The sequence below is a fragment of the Balaenoptera borealis genome, assembly GCF_965194805.1.
Source record: "Balaenoptera borealis genome assembly, chromosome: 21".
Taxonomy (NCBI): domain Eukaryota; kingdom Metazoa; phylum Chordata; class Mammalia; order Artiodactyla; family Balaenopteridae; genus Balaenoptera; species Balaenoptera borealis.
Genome location: NC_138880.1, coordinates 1944069 through 1962873, shown reverse-complemented (window position 1 = coordinate 1962873; position 18805 = coordinate 1944069). Strand labels below are relative to the sequence as shown.

General features: G+C 37.2%; 1 protein-coding gene across 5 annotated transcripts in view; it reads right to left on the bottom strand.

Annotated features, from left to right (window-relative positions):
- The window catches only part of HOOK3 (hook microtubule tethering protein 3), a 120391-nt gene that overhangs the window by 11304 nt on the left and 90282 nt on the right, over positions 1 to 18805 (bottom strand). For 4 of the 5 annotated variants that reach the window (XR_014239047.1, XR_014239048.1, XM_082374833.1 and 1 more), the window contains exon 22: positions 17689 to 17825. Coding sequence is in view for 3 of the 5 variants with exons in the window: in XM_082374833.1 (XP_082230959.1) it covers positions 17689 to 17825 (137 nt within the window). In the remaining 2 variants the exon portion in view is untranslated. Of the gene's footprint in view, positions 1 to 6666; positions 17826 to 18805 lie in introns of those variants that run through there. The other variant, XM_082374835.1, reaches the window with a different exon arrangement.

Below are 18805 nucleotides of genomic sequence, written 5' to 3'. Positions count from 1 at the left end.
GTGGGCTCTAGGGCGCACAGGCTTCAGTAACTGTGGCGCACGGGCTTAGGTGCTCCTCAGCATGTGGGATCTTCCCAGACCAGGGATCGAGCCCGTGTCCCCTGCACTGGCAGGTGGATCCTTAACCACTGCGCCACCTGGTAAGTCCTAACTTCTATTAATTCTAATACTTTAGCTGAAGTGATTTAAGAGAGTGTGATATTGCCAAAGAAATAGACAAAGCAAGTAATGGAACACAGTGGAGAACTCACAAACATATCTATGAATATATATGGATGCTTGAGACTTGACAAAACCTTCACTGCAGAGAAGTGAGAAAAATCTAGTGTTCTGAATAATGTTGCTGGGACAATTAGGCATCAATACCAGAAAAAAAAAAAGAAAGAACAAAATTACATCCTTACCTCATACTATATACTGAAATATGAGATGCAAAAGATAAATATCTTAGATGATAATATAGGAGGAAATCTCCAGCCTTTAGAGTTAGAATAAAATAGCAAATTGGTTGGAACATATTCTGCACAAAGGAAGAAACCCAAATGGCAAATAAATACATGACAAAGTGACCAATCTCAGTAATCAGGAAAATGCAAATTAAAGACATTTTTATATACCACTACCTACCCATTACATTGGCAAAAATGAAAAAGCTTGATGGTTCCAAATGACTACTCTGCTTTGGGAAAAGTTTGGCATTATGTAGGAAAGTTGAAGATACCTATCCTAATGACCCAGTAAGTCTATTCTTAGGTACGTCCCCAAAGAAACGCATACTCTGATGTGTCAGAAAATATGAACAATGTTGGCAACATTGTCTGGAATAGCCACAAACTGGAAACAACCAAAATACTCATCAAGGGTACAATGTATATTGTCATATAATGGAATTATATGCAAAAATGAAATAAATTAACTGGAGCTCATATGATAACAAGGATGACTGTATAAACAAAATGCTGAGCAAAGGAAGCCAGACTGTATAATTCTATTTACACAAAGTTTAGGAACAGGCAACGTCATACCATGTTGTTTTTACTTAATGGTAAAACCCTAAACAAAAAAGGGAACCATTACCATAGCAGTCAGGCTAGTGGTTACCTCTGGGGAAGGAGGAGCTTGAGAAGGGAAATGTGTGGAGATTCTCAGGCACTTGCAATGTTTAATCCTGCCGGGATGCGGTTACATTGTTGTTCACTATATGACAACTTGTAAGACTACATGTTCATACTATGTACTTTCCTGTTTTTGTATTATATTTTACAATAAAAAATACTTTAAGGAGGAAAACAGAATTGGAGTGAAATGGTGAAAAACACGAGACTAAAACCAAAAGCCCAAAGGAAAAAATAATTACATTTGACCCTTGAACAACCCAAGGGTTGGGGTGCCGACTCCCATGCAGTAGAAAACCCGCATATAATCTTAGAGTCAACTCTCAGCATCCCCGGTTCTGCATCTGTGGGTGCAGCCAACCACAGATCCTGGTTTCCTGAGATGGAATCTACTCCTGGTGAAGATGCTGTGATGATTGTTGAAAAGACAACAAAGAATTCAGAATATGACATCAACTGAGTTGATAAAGCAGCAGCAGGGTTTGAGAGGAATGACTCCAATTTTGACAGACATTCTACTGTGGGTAAAATGCTATCAAGCAGCACTGCATGCTACAAATTGTTCACGAAAGGAAGAGTTAAGGGATGTGGCAAACTTCACTGTTGTTTTATTTTAAGAAATTGCCACCGACACCCCAACTTCAGTAACCACCACCCAGATCAGTCAGCAGCCTTCAACATCCAGGCAAGACCCTCTACCAGCAAAAAGGTTATGACTCACTGAAGACTCAGATAATGGTTAGTCCTAAAACTGAGTATCCTAGTCCCACTTATAGAAATCTGTTCTGCAAAAAAATAGCATTGACATGAAAATTATGCCAAGCCCACTGTATGGAAAAGTGAAACAAGAATGACATAGATGTGTATACACAGGCATGGAAGGACATGTATATATAGGGCTATATAATTTGACAGGGTTATAAATAAATTTGGGATTATATAAACAGAATTTTATATTCATTAGATTTTTTTGATATTAAAAGTCTGTTAATTAAAAATTACAAATTTAACATACTGTCATAGTCCAAGTGTCTAAAACTTAATGTGCCTTTTTTTCACTCAACATTATTTCTGTGATCTGTCTCTATTATAACAGATCTAGATCCTCTTATTGGTTATATAGCATACAATTGTATGACAATGATACATTTGTCTATTCTCCAAAACATGAATGTATATAGCTGGTTTCCAATATTTTGTTCTTCAAAAAAAATGCTGTGAATTGTGATAGCTATCACACACAGTGCTTACTATGAGTCAGCCACTGTTCTCTTATTTCACGTGTATAACTCTCTCACCCTATAAAGTAGTTACTACTATCATCCTCATTTTACACAGGAGGAGACAGAGATAATGAGAGGTTAAATAACTTGTCCAAGGTTACAGAGTCAGTAAAGTGGTGCAGTTAGAATCTGAACCAGGTGGTCTGGCTCTGAAGTCTGTGCTCTCAGCCTCCTAGTACATGTCTTCTGATGCCATAAGCCAGAGTGAACCCAGAATGTATCATGAGAAGCAGCAAAAGGATGGGATGTCATGTCAGGTTACAAGGCTGTGACTTCCAACATGTTTCCCCCCTCCCCCCATCTTTATGTCTCTCAGAGTCCCCACTCTGAGGGAAGCAAACTGCCATGTTGTGAGCTGTGCTATAGAGAGGTCCACATGGCAAGGGACTGATGTCTCTGGCCACCAGTAAGGACCTGAAGCCTTCTAACAGCTATGTGAGTACACTTGGAAGTATATCCTCCCCCAGTGCAGCTTCAAGATAACTACAGCCCTGGCAGGCACCTGGACTGCAGCCTTGTGAGAGACCTTAGCCAGAAGCACCAGCTAGGCTGCAACTGCATTCTTAAACAAAAAAAAATGTTTTTCTATGCAGCCAACTTTGGGTTAATTGTTATGTAGTTATAGACAACTAATACAGAAAAAATACAAGGTAAAGGAAAGTGGAACAACCTTTTAAACAACTGAAAGAAAACACCCAGTGAAAATTTCTTTCAAAAATGGTGGCAAAGTAGACTTTTTCAGATATATAAAAGTTGAAAGAATTCATCATCAGTAGATTTTCAGTACAAGAAATACTGAAGGGCATCCATCAAAACAGAAGGAAATTATACAAAATAGAATTCTGGATGTACACAAAAGAAAAAAGGCACCATAAATGGTAACTGTAATGGAAAATACAAAAGGCCATTTTTTTCTTATTATACAATTCTCTTTAAAAGATAATTCACTGCTTAAAGTAAAAACAACAATGTATTGTGGGCTTATAGCAAATGTAGAATTAAAGTGTACTAGCATAAAGTCTAGAAGGATGAAATGGAAGTATAATACTGAAGGTTCTTATGCTATTATACCTGAAGGAGTATAATATCACTTGAAATTGAAGTGTGATAAATTAAAGAAGTATACTATAAATCCTAAAGCAACCACTAACATAACACAAATGAGTTATAACAAATAAGTCAACAAAGGAGATAAAATGGAATCATAAAAAATACCCAGTTGTTCCAAAAGAAGGCGGAAAAAAAAGGAATGAAGAATAGAGAGGACAAATAGAAAACAAATAGCAAGAAGGTAAATTTTAAACCTAATCAGACCAATAATCATACTAAATGTAAATGGCTTAAAGACAGAATTAAAAGGCAGAGATTGTCAGGTTGGATAAAAAGGAAGACCCAATATGTGCTCCCTACAAGAAATCCACTTTAAATATAAAGACACAAGTAAGTTAAAAATAAGAAGATGAAAGAAAAAGTACAAAGATGTAAAAAGACATATTAACATTAATTAGGAGAAAGGTGAAGTGTCTATAACAATAACAAAGTAGATTTTAGATTAGAGAAAATTGGCAGAGATAAAGAGGATCATTTCATGACAAAGGGTGAATCAATTCATCAAAAAGACGTATTGAGTATAAAAATTTATGCACCTAATAATAGTTTCAAAATGGATAAAGCAAAAACTACAAGCAGAAATAGACAAGTCCATAATTATAGTCAGATTTCAACATCTCTCTCTCAATAACTGATAGGAAAAGTAGATAGAAAAATCAGTAATGCTCTAGAAGACTTAAAGCGCACTCTCAACTAACTTCATCTAATCAACATTTATAGAACACTACAGCTAACATCGGCGGAATTCTTGAAAATTCTTTTCAAGTGCACACAAAATATTTACCAAGATAGACATTATCCTAGGCCATAAAACAAATCTCAATAAATTCAAAAGGATTCCTGCCATACAAAACATGTTCTCTAACTATGATGGAATTAAATTAGAAATCACTAACAGAAAAGTTCTTGGAAAATCCTCAAATCCTAAAAAGTAAATAACACACTTTTAAATAACCCATGAGTCAAAGCTGAAATGAAAATGAAAATCAGAAAATATTCTGAACTAGATGAGAAGAGAAACATAGCATATAAAAATCTGTACAATGCAGCTAAGGTAGTAATGAGAAGGAAATTTTTAGCACTAAAGGCCTATAGTAGAAAATAAAAAAGGTTTTAAACTAATAACCTCAGTTTTTACCTTGAGAAACTAGAAAAAGAGCAAATGAAAACTAAAGTAAGTTGAAGAAAGGAAATAATAAAGATCAGAATGGATATCAATGAAATAGAAATCAAAACAAAAAAAAACAGAGAAAATTAAGTAAACCAAAAGATAGTTCAAATGCATCTCTATGTGCTAGCATGAAACTGGAAATTAAAATTAAAAAACAATACCATTTACAACAGCATAAAAAAAAAAGAAATACTTAGGATAAATCTGACAATAGATATGAAAAACATGTACACTGAAAACTATAAAACACTGATGAGAGAAATTAAAGAAGACCTAAATAAATGGATGGAAAACTCAATATTAAGTTAATTCTCCCAAGTTGATATATAGATTTAATGCAATCCCAGTCAAAATCCCAGCAGGTTTTGTTTTGTAGAAATTGATGAGCTGATTCTAAAACTCATATGGTAGGTAATGCAAAGGACCTAAACAGTTAAAACAACTTTGAAATAGAAAAAAGATGGAGGGTTTACATTACATGGCTTCAACACTTCTTTAAAGCTGCAATAATCAAGATGGGGTATTACTGGTGTCAAGATACAGATCAGTGTAACAGCTGACATCCAGAAATAAGACTCATAAAGACAACTGATTTTCAACGAAGTTGTAAAATGCATTTCAGTGGAGAAAAGATAATTTCAACAAATGGTGCTGGATCATTCTATATGCCTACCCCAATAAACAAAAAACCCCTACAATCCATACCTTGCACTTGCACCATATACAAAAATTAAGCCAAAATTGGTAATAAGCATAAATGTACTGAATAGTATCTAAACCTACCATGGGACCCAGCCATTCCACTCCAGGTGTTCACCCAAGCACACGCCCATACAAAGCTTCATTTGTGACAGCCCCAAACTGGAAGCACTCAAATGCTAATGAGCAGGCGAATGAATAAACAAACTGTGGCATATCCATACAGTGAAATACCACTCAGCAATAAAAAGGAATGAACTATGGATACACATAATGTGGACAAACCTTAAATAATGCTGAGTAAAAGTTGCCAGACAAAAATGAGTACATACTGCAGGATTCCATTTACACAGAATTGTACACTAACTACACAAAGTAGTCTACAGTGTCAGAAAGCAGATGTGGTTGTCCAGGGATACGGGTGGGTGTAGGGGAACTGGGAGGGCCTGGAGCAATTACCAGGGGGCCTGAGAGAACTTTCTGGGGTGATGGATATGCACATTATTTTGATCGTTGTGATGGGTTCATCATGAGTATATACATCTCAAAAATTATTAAACTGCACACTTAAAATATGCAGTTTAGGCCTTCCCTGGTGGTGCAGTGGTTAAGAATCCGCCTGCCAATGCAGGGGACACGTGTTCGAGCCCTGGTCTGGGAAGATCCCACATGCCGCGGAGCAACTAAGCCCATGCGCCACAACTACTGAGCCTGCGTGCCACAACTACTGAAGCCCGTGTGCTTAGAGCCTGTGCTCCGCACCAAGAGAAGCCACCACAATGAGAAGCCCGTGTACCGCAATGAAGAGTAGACCCCGCTCGCCACAACTAGAGAAAGTCCACGTGCAGCAACAAAGACCCAATGCAGCCAAAAATAAATAAAATAAATAAATTTTAAAAGGATATGCAGTTTAAAAATTAACAATAATTCATTAATAAAGACAGGTCGAAGATATGAGAAATATCAGCATGTTTGTATGTTAATAGGAATGATTCAATAGAGCAGAAAAACCTGAAAATACCAGACCGGGAAGTGGGAGAAATCTCTGGAAACAAGTCCTTTAGGAGAAGCCATCGTACAAATGGGGGACTTTGGCTAGGAACACGGAGAGTTCATCTCACTACACAGAGACACTCATATTTTGGACAATTCCCTTAAAATACAGTCTCAGAAATTAACTGCCGAAGTAGGGAGGAGAAACATTTTATAGCTCATGTTACAATACAATTAGACACCTGTTAAAAGAAGTGCATGTTTTTGTGGCTTCAAACTTTTCAGCTTTTGTTCACAGTGTAGTTATGTACCTGGTGGTTTTGCACCCCTGTGGGTGTGCTTGGCACAGGGATTAGAAGACGGGGAGATATCCTGATTTCAGGAGTATGATCTTCACGGCAGAAGTGTTACTTCTCTCTGAATCCAGACAATGCAGCTGTGGTAAGTGGGTCATTCCTCCACTGGGAGGTGGAGGGTCAGCCCCTTGGACCTGGTCTTATCTGTGACAACCCTGACTAATAAGAGAACTGATGCTGTGCAGTTTCCAAGGCTGGGTGCTGACGAGACTTGGAGCTTTCCGCAGGGTTTCTCACTACTCCTGCTTTGGGGAAGCCAGCTGCATCTAGGAAGTCCCTCTCCCCCGCGACTCCACTGTGTGTGTCCAGCTGGCCACGTCGGGAGGTTGTGTGGGGAGCGGCCTGATCACCCTTGGGCGCTCTGTCCACACCAGTCTGGGTACCACATGTGAGAAGAGTCTTCGGATGACTCTAGCCTCGGCCATCACCTAGCTGGGAGCGAATGAGGGGCCTGACAGAGAGCAGCTGGGGCTGTACCCAGCCCCAGGAGAGCCCCAGGAGAGCACATCATCGTTAAACCCACGACACTGTGCAGTAGTGCGCTGCAGGAATGACCAGAATGGCACTCAAGGCCGACCAGGGGCTTCCGGCTGGGACACACTCTAGGTGGGAACATTCCTGTGTTGTGCCCCATTTGATCACACAGCTATTTCAAGGCAGCTGCTTTAATTTTTGTGATTTACCTACCTTCTCATCCCCTCCTCCTTTGCTTCAACATTCAATACCCAGGGCAGACACTCAATAAAGGCTAAACTTAATATGGTTATCTCCACGCTAATGAGTGGAGAACACTTACATTTCTCTTTCTGACATTAGAATGTCAGATTAAATGCACATTAAAGTGGGCACTATTTTGGCTACATGCATACTAGGTTTGTTTGTTTTTAAATCTTGGTGCTAACTTCACTTTGGAATTATTTTAATGTAAGTATAATCGATTTCTCCACTGCTGCTGCCACTTTACGTGACACTGAAGATGCCATATTTCAATCATGTCTAGGGTGGAGGTGGGGGAAAAGGGTGAATTTTAAGGGTCTACAGGCATGAAAAGGGGCATCTATGGCCTAAATAGGATGCTTCAACAATAATGCCTTATATTGTGAAAGAATGTAAGTACCTACCATTGGTTCTTGCTGGACTGTCTGTGGTAAGAGGGGAGAAGCCATGTTTACCTTTTATCCCTCAGAACTTTGGATAGTCAGCTTACACACATTGTGAACCAGCCTAAATCAAAACAAAACTTATCCTAGGTACTGGGAAAAAACTCAAAGACTATTCCTGATTTACAGCCAGTCAGTGGCATAATATCTAAATTGACAGGACAGTATGGCAAGCGGATGGATACTATTAGACAATTATTAAACATGTGTTTGTACGGCCTAAGAGCAGAAAAAATCTAAGCTGAATTTTTATACAAGTCTTTATTTACAACTTGTATGACAACTGTACACTTCCTGCAGCCTTGAAAACATTTTTGTACTTGAATGGGAAAATATAGTTTGACCAAATCTTAACTTTATTCTTCATATACATATACTATATGCATACATATAAACATATACATATAATTAATACCATAACAAGTTGGCAGTCATAAAATTAAAATGAATAAGTGATATCAAAAGGAAATACAATATAAGATTTCAAAAAATTAAAAATCTGTCTTCTGGTGATTTCTTGGACTTTACATTTTTTAGATTTTGGTGAAAATTTCTTACTGAGGCTCTCTCACAAGTCATTTACCTCAGAAAAATAGTGAGAAAACCCACAAGTCTAACACAGAGTAAATGATTGGTAAACTCGGTAAACAGATGGAAAACTGCTTGGATGCCATTTATGTACAATGTTGTTAAAACTGTATTGATTCCATTTGTGAGGTGAGAGAGAAATTTAGAGTCCCACGTGGATTTCCTTTTTGGATTATGACTAAGAATGAAATCATGAAATTACGAATTCAATAGTCAACCAGAAATAAGAACATACCTGGCAATATCCTTTTTGCAAAGGCTAAACTGCAAGGTGGATAACTACAATGTCAAATATCAAACTAACACTTCACAGAACAATCAGTAATACTTGAGACACGAGTGTAAGGCTTTGGAGCTGGGAGTGTAACCAGCACAGCCCCACCTCCAATGGACTAAGGTGTTTCCAGCGCATCTGAAAAGCTCAAAAAATACTACAGGGAAAAAAGCCTCTTTCTATCCCCAAATCTTTGATAGAATTTGTTAATCAAAATAAGGCAAATTATTAAATTAGATATGTTTGAATTTTACCATTCATTACACAACTAGAAATTGGGTGTTATAAACGGTGGGGCAATTGTCAAAACATGAAAACTGCAAAACAAGAGTAAACCTGGAAATTATTCTTCTGAGTACAAAACTTTATGAATTACACATAATCTGTAAACAGCTAGTGACAGCAATGGCATTTCAGTGCATCTGAATTTTAAATAACTAAGGCTATTAAAAAACCAAAAGACTACTATTAAAAAAATTAAAAGCCCCCAAATGATTGATTGGCATTTGTGTACAGTCATTTCCTGTATTTATACTAGCATGTTCTTTCTTATTTCAAGCATATTGAAAATTTCCCTTAACTAGTAATATGAGTCTCTGCAGAACACACATTAAATTAGACCACCATGAAAATAATAAAACAAACTCAAATCACACCATTTACTCATCTGTACTTGAATAACAATAAGAATTTCATTATAGTTGCCTGGAATTTGACACTACTGGATCAAGTCTGCAGCTTGATTAAAAAATTTAAAAACAAAGAGGAAAGCATCTGACTGCCTAACGGGATAGTTTTCACTAAGTACCAAGCTGACTCCAAAGAGTTACGATTAGTCTCTTACATTCACTAAAAAATTCAAAGATGCATCTGTGTAGATCCTTTTAGTTACGTTAAGCACTTTAGTAATAGGCCAAGTCAATTAATAAATCTTAAAAAAATGTTTCATTAAGTTGCTGGAATAAAATCTTTGCTTCACACATGAAACTTAATTTGCTTTATAATCTAAGTAATTAAGAGCAAGAAACTATGAAGAAAATCAAAGAAACTATTTGGATCTTGATATACCTTTAAGGTAGAAGATGATCAAGTGTGATTTTAGGGGCAGAAACAAAAAAACTGTTGGCAACTCTCCTTAGATCTATACAGATTTAAAAGTAACAAAATAGAAAGATTTAAAGGTAACAAAACAGAGGGATATGATGTTTATCAACTTTTACTTGTAAGTAAGTTAAGCATTCATCAGTTTCTGCTGGATAAATGTTAGAAACGATGTATCATCAATTTTAAAAGACTACTTAAAAAAGGAAAAAACCTGAAGATACTAAGTTATGATTTATGAAGTTATTTAATAATATCACTTAAAAAGTAAAGTGCTAAGAATCTGTTTAAAAAATACATTGAAAACTAGTTTCAAAGAATGGGGTTTTGATTTTTCCAGCGTCTTTTAAAAGGGCTGGTATTAATTTTTATAAGAAAAATAGCTTTCTTTAATGATGCCGGTAAAATCCAAGAGTATCATAAGTCAACCGAGTATCTTTATTTTGTCCTTATTCTCTCTTTGGGCACCACAGCACTGTCAAAAGCATTTTCTGCAACGATGGAAATGTTCTATATCTGTGCTGTCCAGAATGGTAACACACTTTCCACGGGTGGCTTCTGAGCACTTGAAATGTGGCTGGGGGATTGGGGAACTGAATTCTTCACTTTACTTAATTTAAATTAGCATATGTGGCTGTGAACTGGCTAGTGAATTGGACAATGCAGGTCTAGAATCTACTCTTAACTAGATTAACAAGAAGCCAACGGATGCTAAAGACATTTAGAAGGTGACTTACCCACTTACCATTTCGTCCTTGTGTGTGAGTGTGACTGTGTGTGTGTGTGTGTGTGTGTGTGTGTGTGTGTATACAGGTGTGTTTCATTTTTACTTTTTTACTCGGGGAGGATAAAAGCGGCTCTTCCCTCAAAGGTCAGAGTCTAGCCTTCTCTATTTGTGCTTCTCTCTTCTAGGTGACCTGCCCACGCCAAGCACACCAGCAGAGCAGGGGAGGGGTAACGCAGAAGAAAGCACTACAGAAACTCTTCACACCATAAAAGCATTTCTCTCATCCAGAAACGCAAAATAAAAAACTTTAAGAGACAGTTCTTACAAGCAAATCTCCCTATTTGGCAGCAATCATTTGTGTCGGTGTTTACGTAACAACAAATATCTCACTCTCTTTTGACTCGGGTTGGAACGCAGATATACTCAAGTACAAGCGGGAGAGTCCTGACTCCTCAAAGCATCTCTCAAAAGAATCAGCTGATGAGAGAGTGGTATGGACATATATACACTACCAAATGTAAAATAGATAGCTAGTGGGAAGCAGCCGCATAGCCCAGGGAGATCAGCACGGTGCTTTGTGACCGCCTGGGGGGGTGGGATGGGGAGGGTGGGAGGGAGGGAGATGCAGGAGGGAGGAGATATGGGAACGTGTGTATATCTGTAGCTGATTCACTTTGTTATAAAGCAGAAACTAACACACCATTGTGAAGCAATGTTCATAAAGCATACGTTATAGTAGAACTCAGACTATTTTTGTAGCATCCTGCCCTTGTTAGTGTCTGCCTTTTCCCATCACCTCACCCCCACCACTTTCCAGATTCTTGGACTTCACAGCTCCTGGAACCTGGCTTTGTTTCTCCTGTGTTTGAGTACATGCAATGTTGAAGAAACTATGAAAGTGAAGGACAGTTTGCAGGTTTGTATTTTAGGAGACAGGTAAATGGAAGGTAAGAGCATCTTCTGATGAACCAGAAGACTGTTTACTTTGTATTAATGCAACTTTTGTTTTCAACAAAAAGTTTTAAGTGTGTCTGCATTTGAGAGAACTTGGCTTCACGAGTACTAACTTATGAGTCTTATTAATGTGAAATATAAAATGTAATTCATGCCTAGTAGCCCCAACCCAGCTTCAAATGGAGTTCTAAACTTAGAACTTCAGATCTGACTTTAAACATTTCAGGAACAGTACATAGCCTATTTATTTGGGCAATCTTTTACATTTTTCTTAGTGAGTGTTCCAAAATAAGGAAAAGAACCCCAGTGGAAAAGATGTAAATAGAAAATACCACAGGAAGGTAGAAGGAAAATAATTATCTAATATTAGTAAAGTGCTGTGAATCTTGCAGTAAAGTATAAATAATACATAAGTGAGTAGAAGTAGTAAATAATATTAAGACATTCATCTCTAACAGTGACATCTATGAAATAAGCACACTATAGAATATATATACAGTACTCACTGTCCATAGGTTGACAAATACACCGAGAATAAACATGAGTCCCTTTTATAACTTTTACAGTATCAATGCTAATCAAATTATTTTCCTTTGTCAATTTAGAGATCTCTAAGGCAACGGTGCCTGCGCAGAAGTCTCCCACACACATTAAAGCCTCAGCATGCTTTGGTAATTTTCTTTTTCTCACTTTGAGATTGCTCTTCTCGTGATATTTAATTATTCTTTTAAGCTCTGAGTCAATATAATTTAGGATATTTGATAGCCCCATTGTCCTTAAATTTTGAGGCTACGGACACCTTCTCTGATGATTTCATCTGCAGACCCTAAACATCTAATTCAGAGCCTGGCAGTAATGTATTAGGTATATAAAGGCTCTCCTTGAATATATAAACACACACACACACACACACACATATATATAAAGTCTACTCTTGTCTTCATTTTAAACAAAATTTTCTGTGGGGCTACTACGTATAATTAAGGGAGACATGGTTTGCAAACTAGACACAGCAGCGGACCTAGGTAACTGCTAGGAAGTTGGTAGTGAGTTTCAGCCACCACAGATTTCTTCCCATCTCATCAGATCATCCTGTCCTCATGGCTTTAAATCACTATCTTAGATTTAGTAATGGGTTAACAGTTTCAAAATGAAAATAGATGCTTTCCCCTCCACTCATAACCATGTACAGTTAATACTGGGTGTCCAGTTAATCTCCACTGAAGGGAAGGACAATTAGAATATAAGTTATTTTTTGTCTACTCTTTCTTATTGAATGATCATGTAATAAGATCAGGAGATTTTATGCAAACTATTACTTTAGGAACATTTGTTAAGACAAGTATAGGTTTAACAGTGTTAGCACTTCTATCTGCCTGGATATTTGTTCAAAATTAGGCCCCTTCTTTTTCCGATAATCGATTCTACTCACTGGGAATGGATCTGCCTTGACAGCCTTCGGTTAATTTCCGATTTCTACGTTCACTTCTATACAGCATACAAACCTATCTCACAGAATATTATTGGAAAATGTTAGAAAGCAGAAACATACTGAAGAGAGACGTAATTGCTGAAATAGAATTGTTAGGAAACATCCATAGACCGCAACTGCTAAAACTCACATACTTGCCATAATTAGGGTCGGGCCTCTTATTCCTCAAGTAAACCAATGTCCCTTTCTCTGTCATTTTAAGTGCAGTGTGAAGAATTCAAGCATACTTCAAGATAACATTAAATAGAAGTTTTAAAGTTTTGATATTTATAAATACATGGGAATTGGATTGATAAAAGGCTGTTTAAGAACAAAATTATCAGTACGTATTTTCCAAGAACATAATCAGTGATTTAAAAGAGATGGATGTCATCATATTTGTGCCGTTCCTCATTTTATAAAAAGGGAGATAAATATTGATACTTCTGTGATTTAGGGGGATGGGGAGGGGCAGAAATTAGCTGTGTCAGTAGCAAATTATTTTATGTTTTTTAGGCTTCTGAGAAAGAAACAGTATTTATTGCACAACTTTAGAACAATAAAATTATCTTGCTTAAATTGGACACTAAAATATTTTCAAATTTTTCCATAAAATAAACATACACCAATTATTATTTAAATATACTTTATACAAAGTAAAAAACTGGATGACAGACACATTGAGAATGGCCTCCCTCATATAAAAACTTCATGATACAAAATATTCGAATCATTATAGTTACAAAGAATAAGCTCTGAAACTGCTTTCTAAATGTAGTGAAACTGGGTTGGTTGCACATCTACTAAAATAAGCTGCCATTCTGACAGCTGGGACTATAGGAAAAGAGATTATCATTATTGAATGGAAAAACCCTTTTAACATATAAAAGGGGAAAAATTTAAAAACATGCTAAAATAATTTTCAAAGATTCTGAGATCCCATCTTATTTTGTTCTGTACAGTCCTTCCTACCTGTAAGGGTAGGACTCCTACTCACTGTTAAGGAGTACAATCCTACATCAGTTCAACAGCCATTTCTAGGCAAAGAGTCACTTTGTAATATAAGGATAAAAAGTCAAAACATGCTCCCATAGTTTAATGAACAGATAACAAGAAGCATGTTGTTATTTTGCCCCTAGCAAAAAGCAAGATGCCAAGCACCTTCCTCTCCCTTTAGGATCACAGGTTCTTATCCCGGTAGCTGTAAACTAACTAGGTTTACACTATCTGTGGGTTGTGGACGCTTTTTCAGATAAACCTCATGTGTTCCAACTGGGGAAAAGTGTAACACTCCTGGAGTCTGAGATCTGGACCACTGGAGATTAAATGCAGGGAGTTAGGATAAATTCAAAAATTTAGAATTTTATTTCAAGAAAATTCTTATATCAGAATAAAGATTTTCAAGTTTTCAACACGGTGTTATCTTTAAAAGATGAATGCTTGTTGGAGAGCAAGAGACACTACAAAATATTTCATATCATTAGATATGAATAAATAAAACTGCAGTTGAAAAGGAAGTGTGAGTAAAATAGCTCAAAAATAAAATGCACCTTTTCTTCAACCTAAATCCCCCTTCCCCTCACAATCACTTACTGCTGGTTTGTTTGCACAGCACCGGTTTTCACGCCTTGCTGAAGACTGCTGATATATATGGGCTGATGTTTCTGACTGGAAACATTTAGCTCAAGTTTGTACAACTGAGCTTTTATCATACAGACAAAGCAGTAAGACCGTAACAGAATAACAGCGGACAGTATTATCCTTATTATAATGAATCATCTTGTTAGCCAATTTTACCAGGCTGGGCCATCAAACAGAAATAATTCAATGCTGATCAATTTTAGAAAATGGAGCCTTTGTTTTGGGACTTCTTTTTCTTAGTTATTATTAAATAATCAGACAAATACTAAAAAAGGTATGATCGGGTTTTTGCAAGTTCTTTTAAGAAACGTACAGCTGTATTATTTACTCTCTTTTTAAGATGCGGTAAACTATAATATTTGCTGGATTTTTTTCCCCATTACAAACTTCTTAAATACACACTACAGAATATAAATTTCATGCTTTTGTAGTCTTTAGTTATTAACTCTGTATTTTCTCACCCTGGTTAGAGGGAAAACAGAAAATAAGCTTTCTGTTCACAAGAACTCAGACAGGGGGTGACGGCTCAACCCCAACCTTAGCGCAGTAACTCTGTGCTGAGTCCACAGTGTGCCCAGTGTCATCACCAGAGAAAGAGGAATTTACAAATCCTGTCCAAAGCTGAGCAAGGGAGACGGGGTCCGCACTGGGACAGCCAAGTTCTATTCCTGGTTTTTTAAAAAAATCACAGAATGTTTAGAAATAAAGTTTCTGCTATGGCACGAAAGCAATATACTAAAATTTAAAGATACTGTAAAGGTGAGTGAAACTTACGAACGTAAACACCAAAATAACGGCATGCTGAAGAAAAATAAGATGGAAAACTTCCTTCTTAAAGCTTGGCACTTTCCTCTCCCATTTAGAGAAACATATCTGAGCAGGGGGGTGGGTAGGAGACCAGGGCTGGGACAGTAAATAGAGAACTAAAATTAAAACCTCTTCTCTCATGGGATATAATCCATTTAATAAACAGCTCATGGACTCTGATTTTCATCTATCTTATTTTGCAGGTATATTTCCCAATAATTTTAATTTTACCAAGGTTAGTGTTCATGCCCTGTTTTAAAACTGTTGGATCCTTACTCTGATTTGTGAAATAAAGGGACGGGGACGGGTGGAGGTGTGGGAGGGTTACCCATCTTAAATCATGTTTAATCTTTCATTCTCAAAACTTTCTATGTTGATTAGGTCTGCTTGCCCTCCTGAAACCCCATGATGCATTCCACTCGCTGGTTCTCTCCACTACTACTAAGTCTTCCTGCTTTTCTTCTTACCAGGCAGAAGCACTCACACTGAGCTCAGACTTCTGTACTTAATGCAAAAACTTAGCACAATGCATGGAGTCATTTCTGTGTATATTCTAATACCTTTCTTCAAGTACGGTTTCTGAGGACAAATGAAAACACCTAAAACAGTCTTTAGGTCAACTTCTTATAAAAAAGGAAATAAGGATTTAAAATCAAACACTGGAATAGAGTTTCTGAAAATTCTTGATTATGTTTAGCTTGATTTAAAGTTACTCATTTGTATTTAATACACAAAACTAAACGAAACCTGAACTTCTAAATAGCAAGTATATGAAATAAAATCTTCTTAATAGGTGACCTATCCAAAACCAAAAACAAACAAATAATCGACCTAATTTCAGTAAATTTTTGCTTTACTGGGCTATGGGCTATGGTGCAAGAAAAAGGCTGGAGGGGAACTTAAATATAATTTGGGGCCAATATGGAAAGTTAGGCAGAGACATTTCATGTTCAAATGAATGATATCTTGCATTTATATAGCACCTTATATAGTCAAAGTGCTTTACAATCATTATTACTTGACAGCCATTCATCAATGTAAATAAACATAGTTTATAATCTGTCAACAAATGTAAGCACTTTGGGGCAACCAAATACCCAAGAGAATCTACTCAGTAGCAAACTCTTAGACTAATACATAGAATTAAGAAAAAATATGACAGCCACCTGTCATAACATCAGACACAAGAAGTCACTTATTGATCCTAACGACTGATACTAAGATGTTAAGTATTAGGAATTATTGAGAAATAGAAGGTTTTATGTTAAGGAATAAGTAAGACAAATGAGGTGCAAGTCAACAAGGAAATTACCCCAAAGGTAAGGCCACCTATGACTCATAAGTATATAAAAAATACATCTTTTATATACTTTTATATGTGGAGGGCAGTTGCAACGAAATGTCAGCCCATTGCTAGAATCTGATCCTCAGTTACTGTGATATTCCAAAAAAAGAAAAAAAATGAACACACTGCCTGATTTTTTTTCTTCTGTAACTTCTCCCCAAATAACCTAACCAGTGCATTCACTTCTGCCAGCAAATAAGATAGTAGGAAATAATGAAATTCTATTTATGTTTTAAAAATAGTTTCCAAATCTTTGGACAAATTTAATTTCCTATAAAACAATGTGAAAACTCAGTTTTTCCCTCTAAATAGTTCTATCAGGTGCCTTAGGTAAGATCTGATTAGCACCTCTGCCAATGTATTTATGTCTTTGCAAAAAGTGCACTTGCCAACCATTGTACATAGTAAGTATGCAAGTTATTTGAAGTGCATTTGGAAAACAATTGAAAACACAGATTAATACATCATAAAAAGATTAATTCCCTTTAAACAAAGACATTCTTAGAAAGCATGGTAACACAGAGGCACAGTAAAGAATATAAATTGTATATCAATTATTGGCAGAAAATCTAATTCATTACAAAGCCTACACCATTGGGGAAAGGACATTTTCATACAAAGAAAAGTACTACACTAATATACAACACTTTTAATTGGGCATTTAAAAATATTTTGGCACATTAAAAGGAACCAAAAGGACTACAAAATAAAGGACCAAGAAACTAAAACATTATAGATACAGAAGAGAGAAAGTCCTCAAATGAGAAACAACTAAATAGTAACATGAAATACAGACAAAATATAAGCTGGCTGAATTTCCTGAAATGTTATATGTAACAGAAGTATGCTTTGAATGCGGTGTGTTTTTTATTCTAATGGCAGGACTTGTCTACCTTGCTGTGGCTGGCTGGACGTGGCCCGGGTAAGACCTTCTCGTGCTGGTGGCTTGTCTCTGCCTCGCCAGGAATGACTGCCCCGAACCTGTACTAGCAAGTCTGTCTTCTGCCGCCTTTTTATGCAGAGTCATTCCCTACGTAACACGGGAAAAAAGTAACCAGTGAAAAAATAATGGAACACACTCTCACAAAAGAAAATTTCATCGCACAGAATTTGTTACCTGGCGACATAAGGCACAATTAGGAACGTTAACTCTGCTCATGATAGATTAAAATCTTAGAGACATTTAAGTTCCAACAATTAGGTACAAATCTTCTTTTGGAAAAATTAAGGCTTAATTTTCTGAATTTACAATAACCCAAACAATAGATTATAACAGAGATGGATCTTTGGAATACATTATCCACACTCAGTCATACATACTTCCCTTTCGAATCAAATGCATCAAATGATTTTCCAAGAAAAAAAGAGCAATTGATTGGTAGCAGTTGATTCACATGGGGATATGGAAATCAGAGGGTTTAGTTAGAATAGAAAACCACAAAAGCACTTGTTCTTTCTTAGGATGGAAAGTCACACCAGGTATAATACATACCACCACGCTGCTTTTCTTCACAGGCAGACTTGTTAGGGGAAGTTCCTGACGGCTGGCCCACACAGCGGGCCCAAGGAGCGCAGGGGTCCTTCCCGAGGACTGGAGAAGGAGGCCTACCCGCTTAGAAGGGGGATGAGCCCACCTGCCGGGCCCAGGGCACCTGAACAGGAGGGAGAACCTGCGGCGCTCTCTAAACGTGGAGGAGTAAACAGCGAGGACCCTGAGTAGACCCGGAAAAAGGGGTTTCGGTTCTCATTTAATAAGCTAGCGAAGAACCCAGGCCAGAGAAGCAGGAAGAACTGGGAGCGGCGCTTCATCTCACCGGTGATTGGAAGTGAGATGACGGGAGCAAGCGGACGCCGGCAACAGGGAAGGAGGAGAAACAGAGCCAGGGGAGAGGCGGGGCAGGCGCCAGAGGCGCTGGGCAAGCCCGCACGGAAGGCAGAAGGCAAGACAAATCTCCCACCTCCAGTCACCTCCAGGGAACCTGGGGTCATGGCTCTGCGTTTCAAACAGAC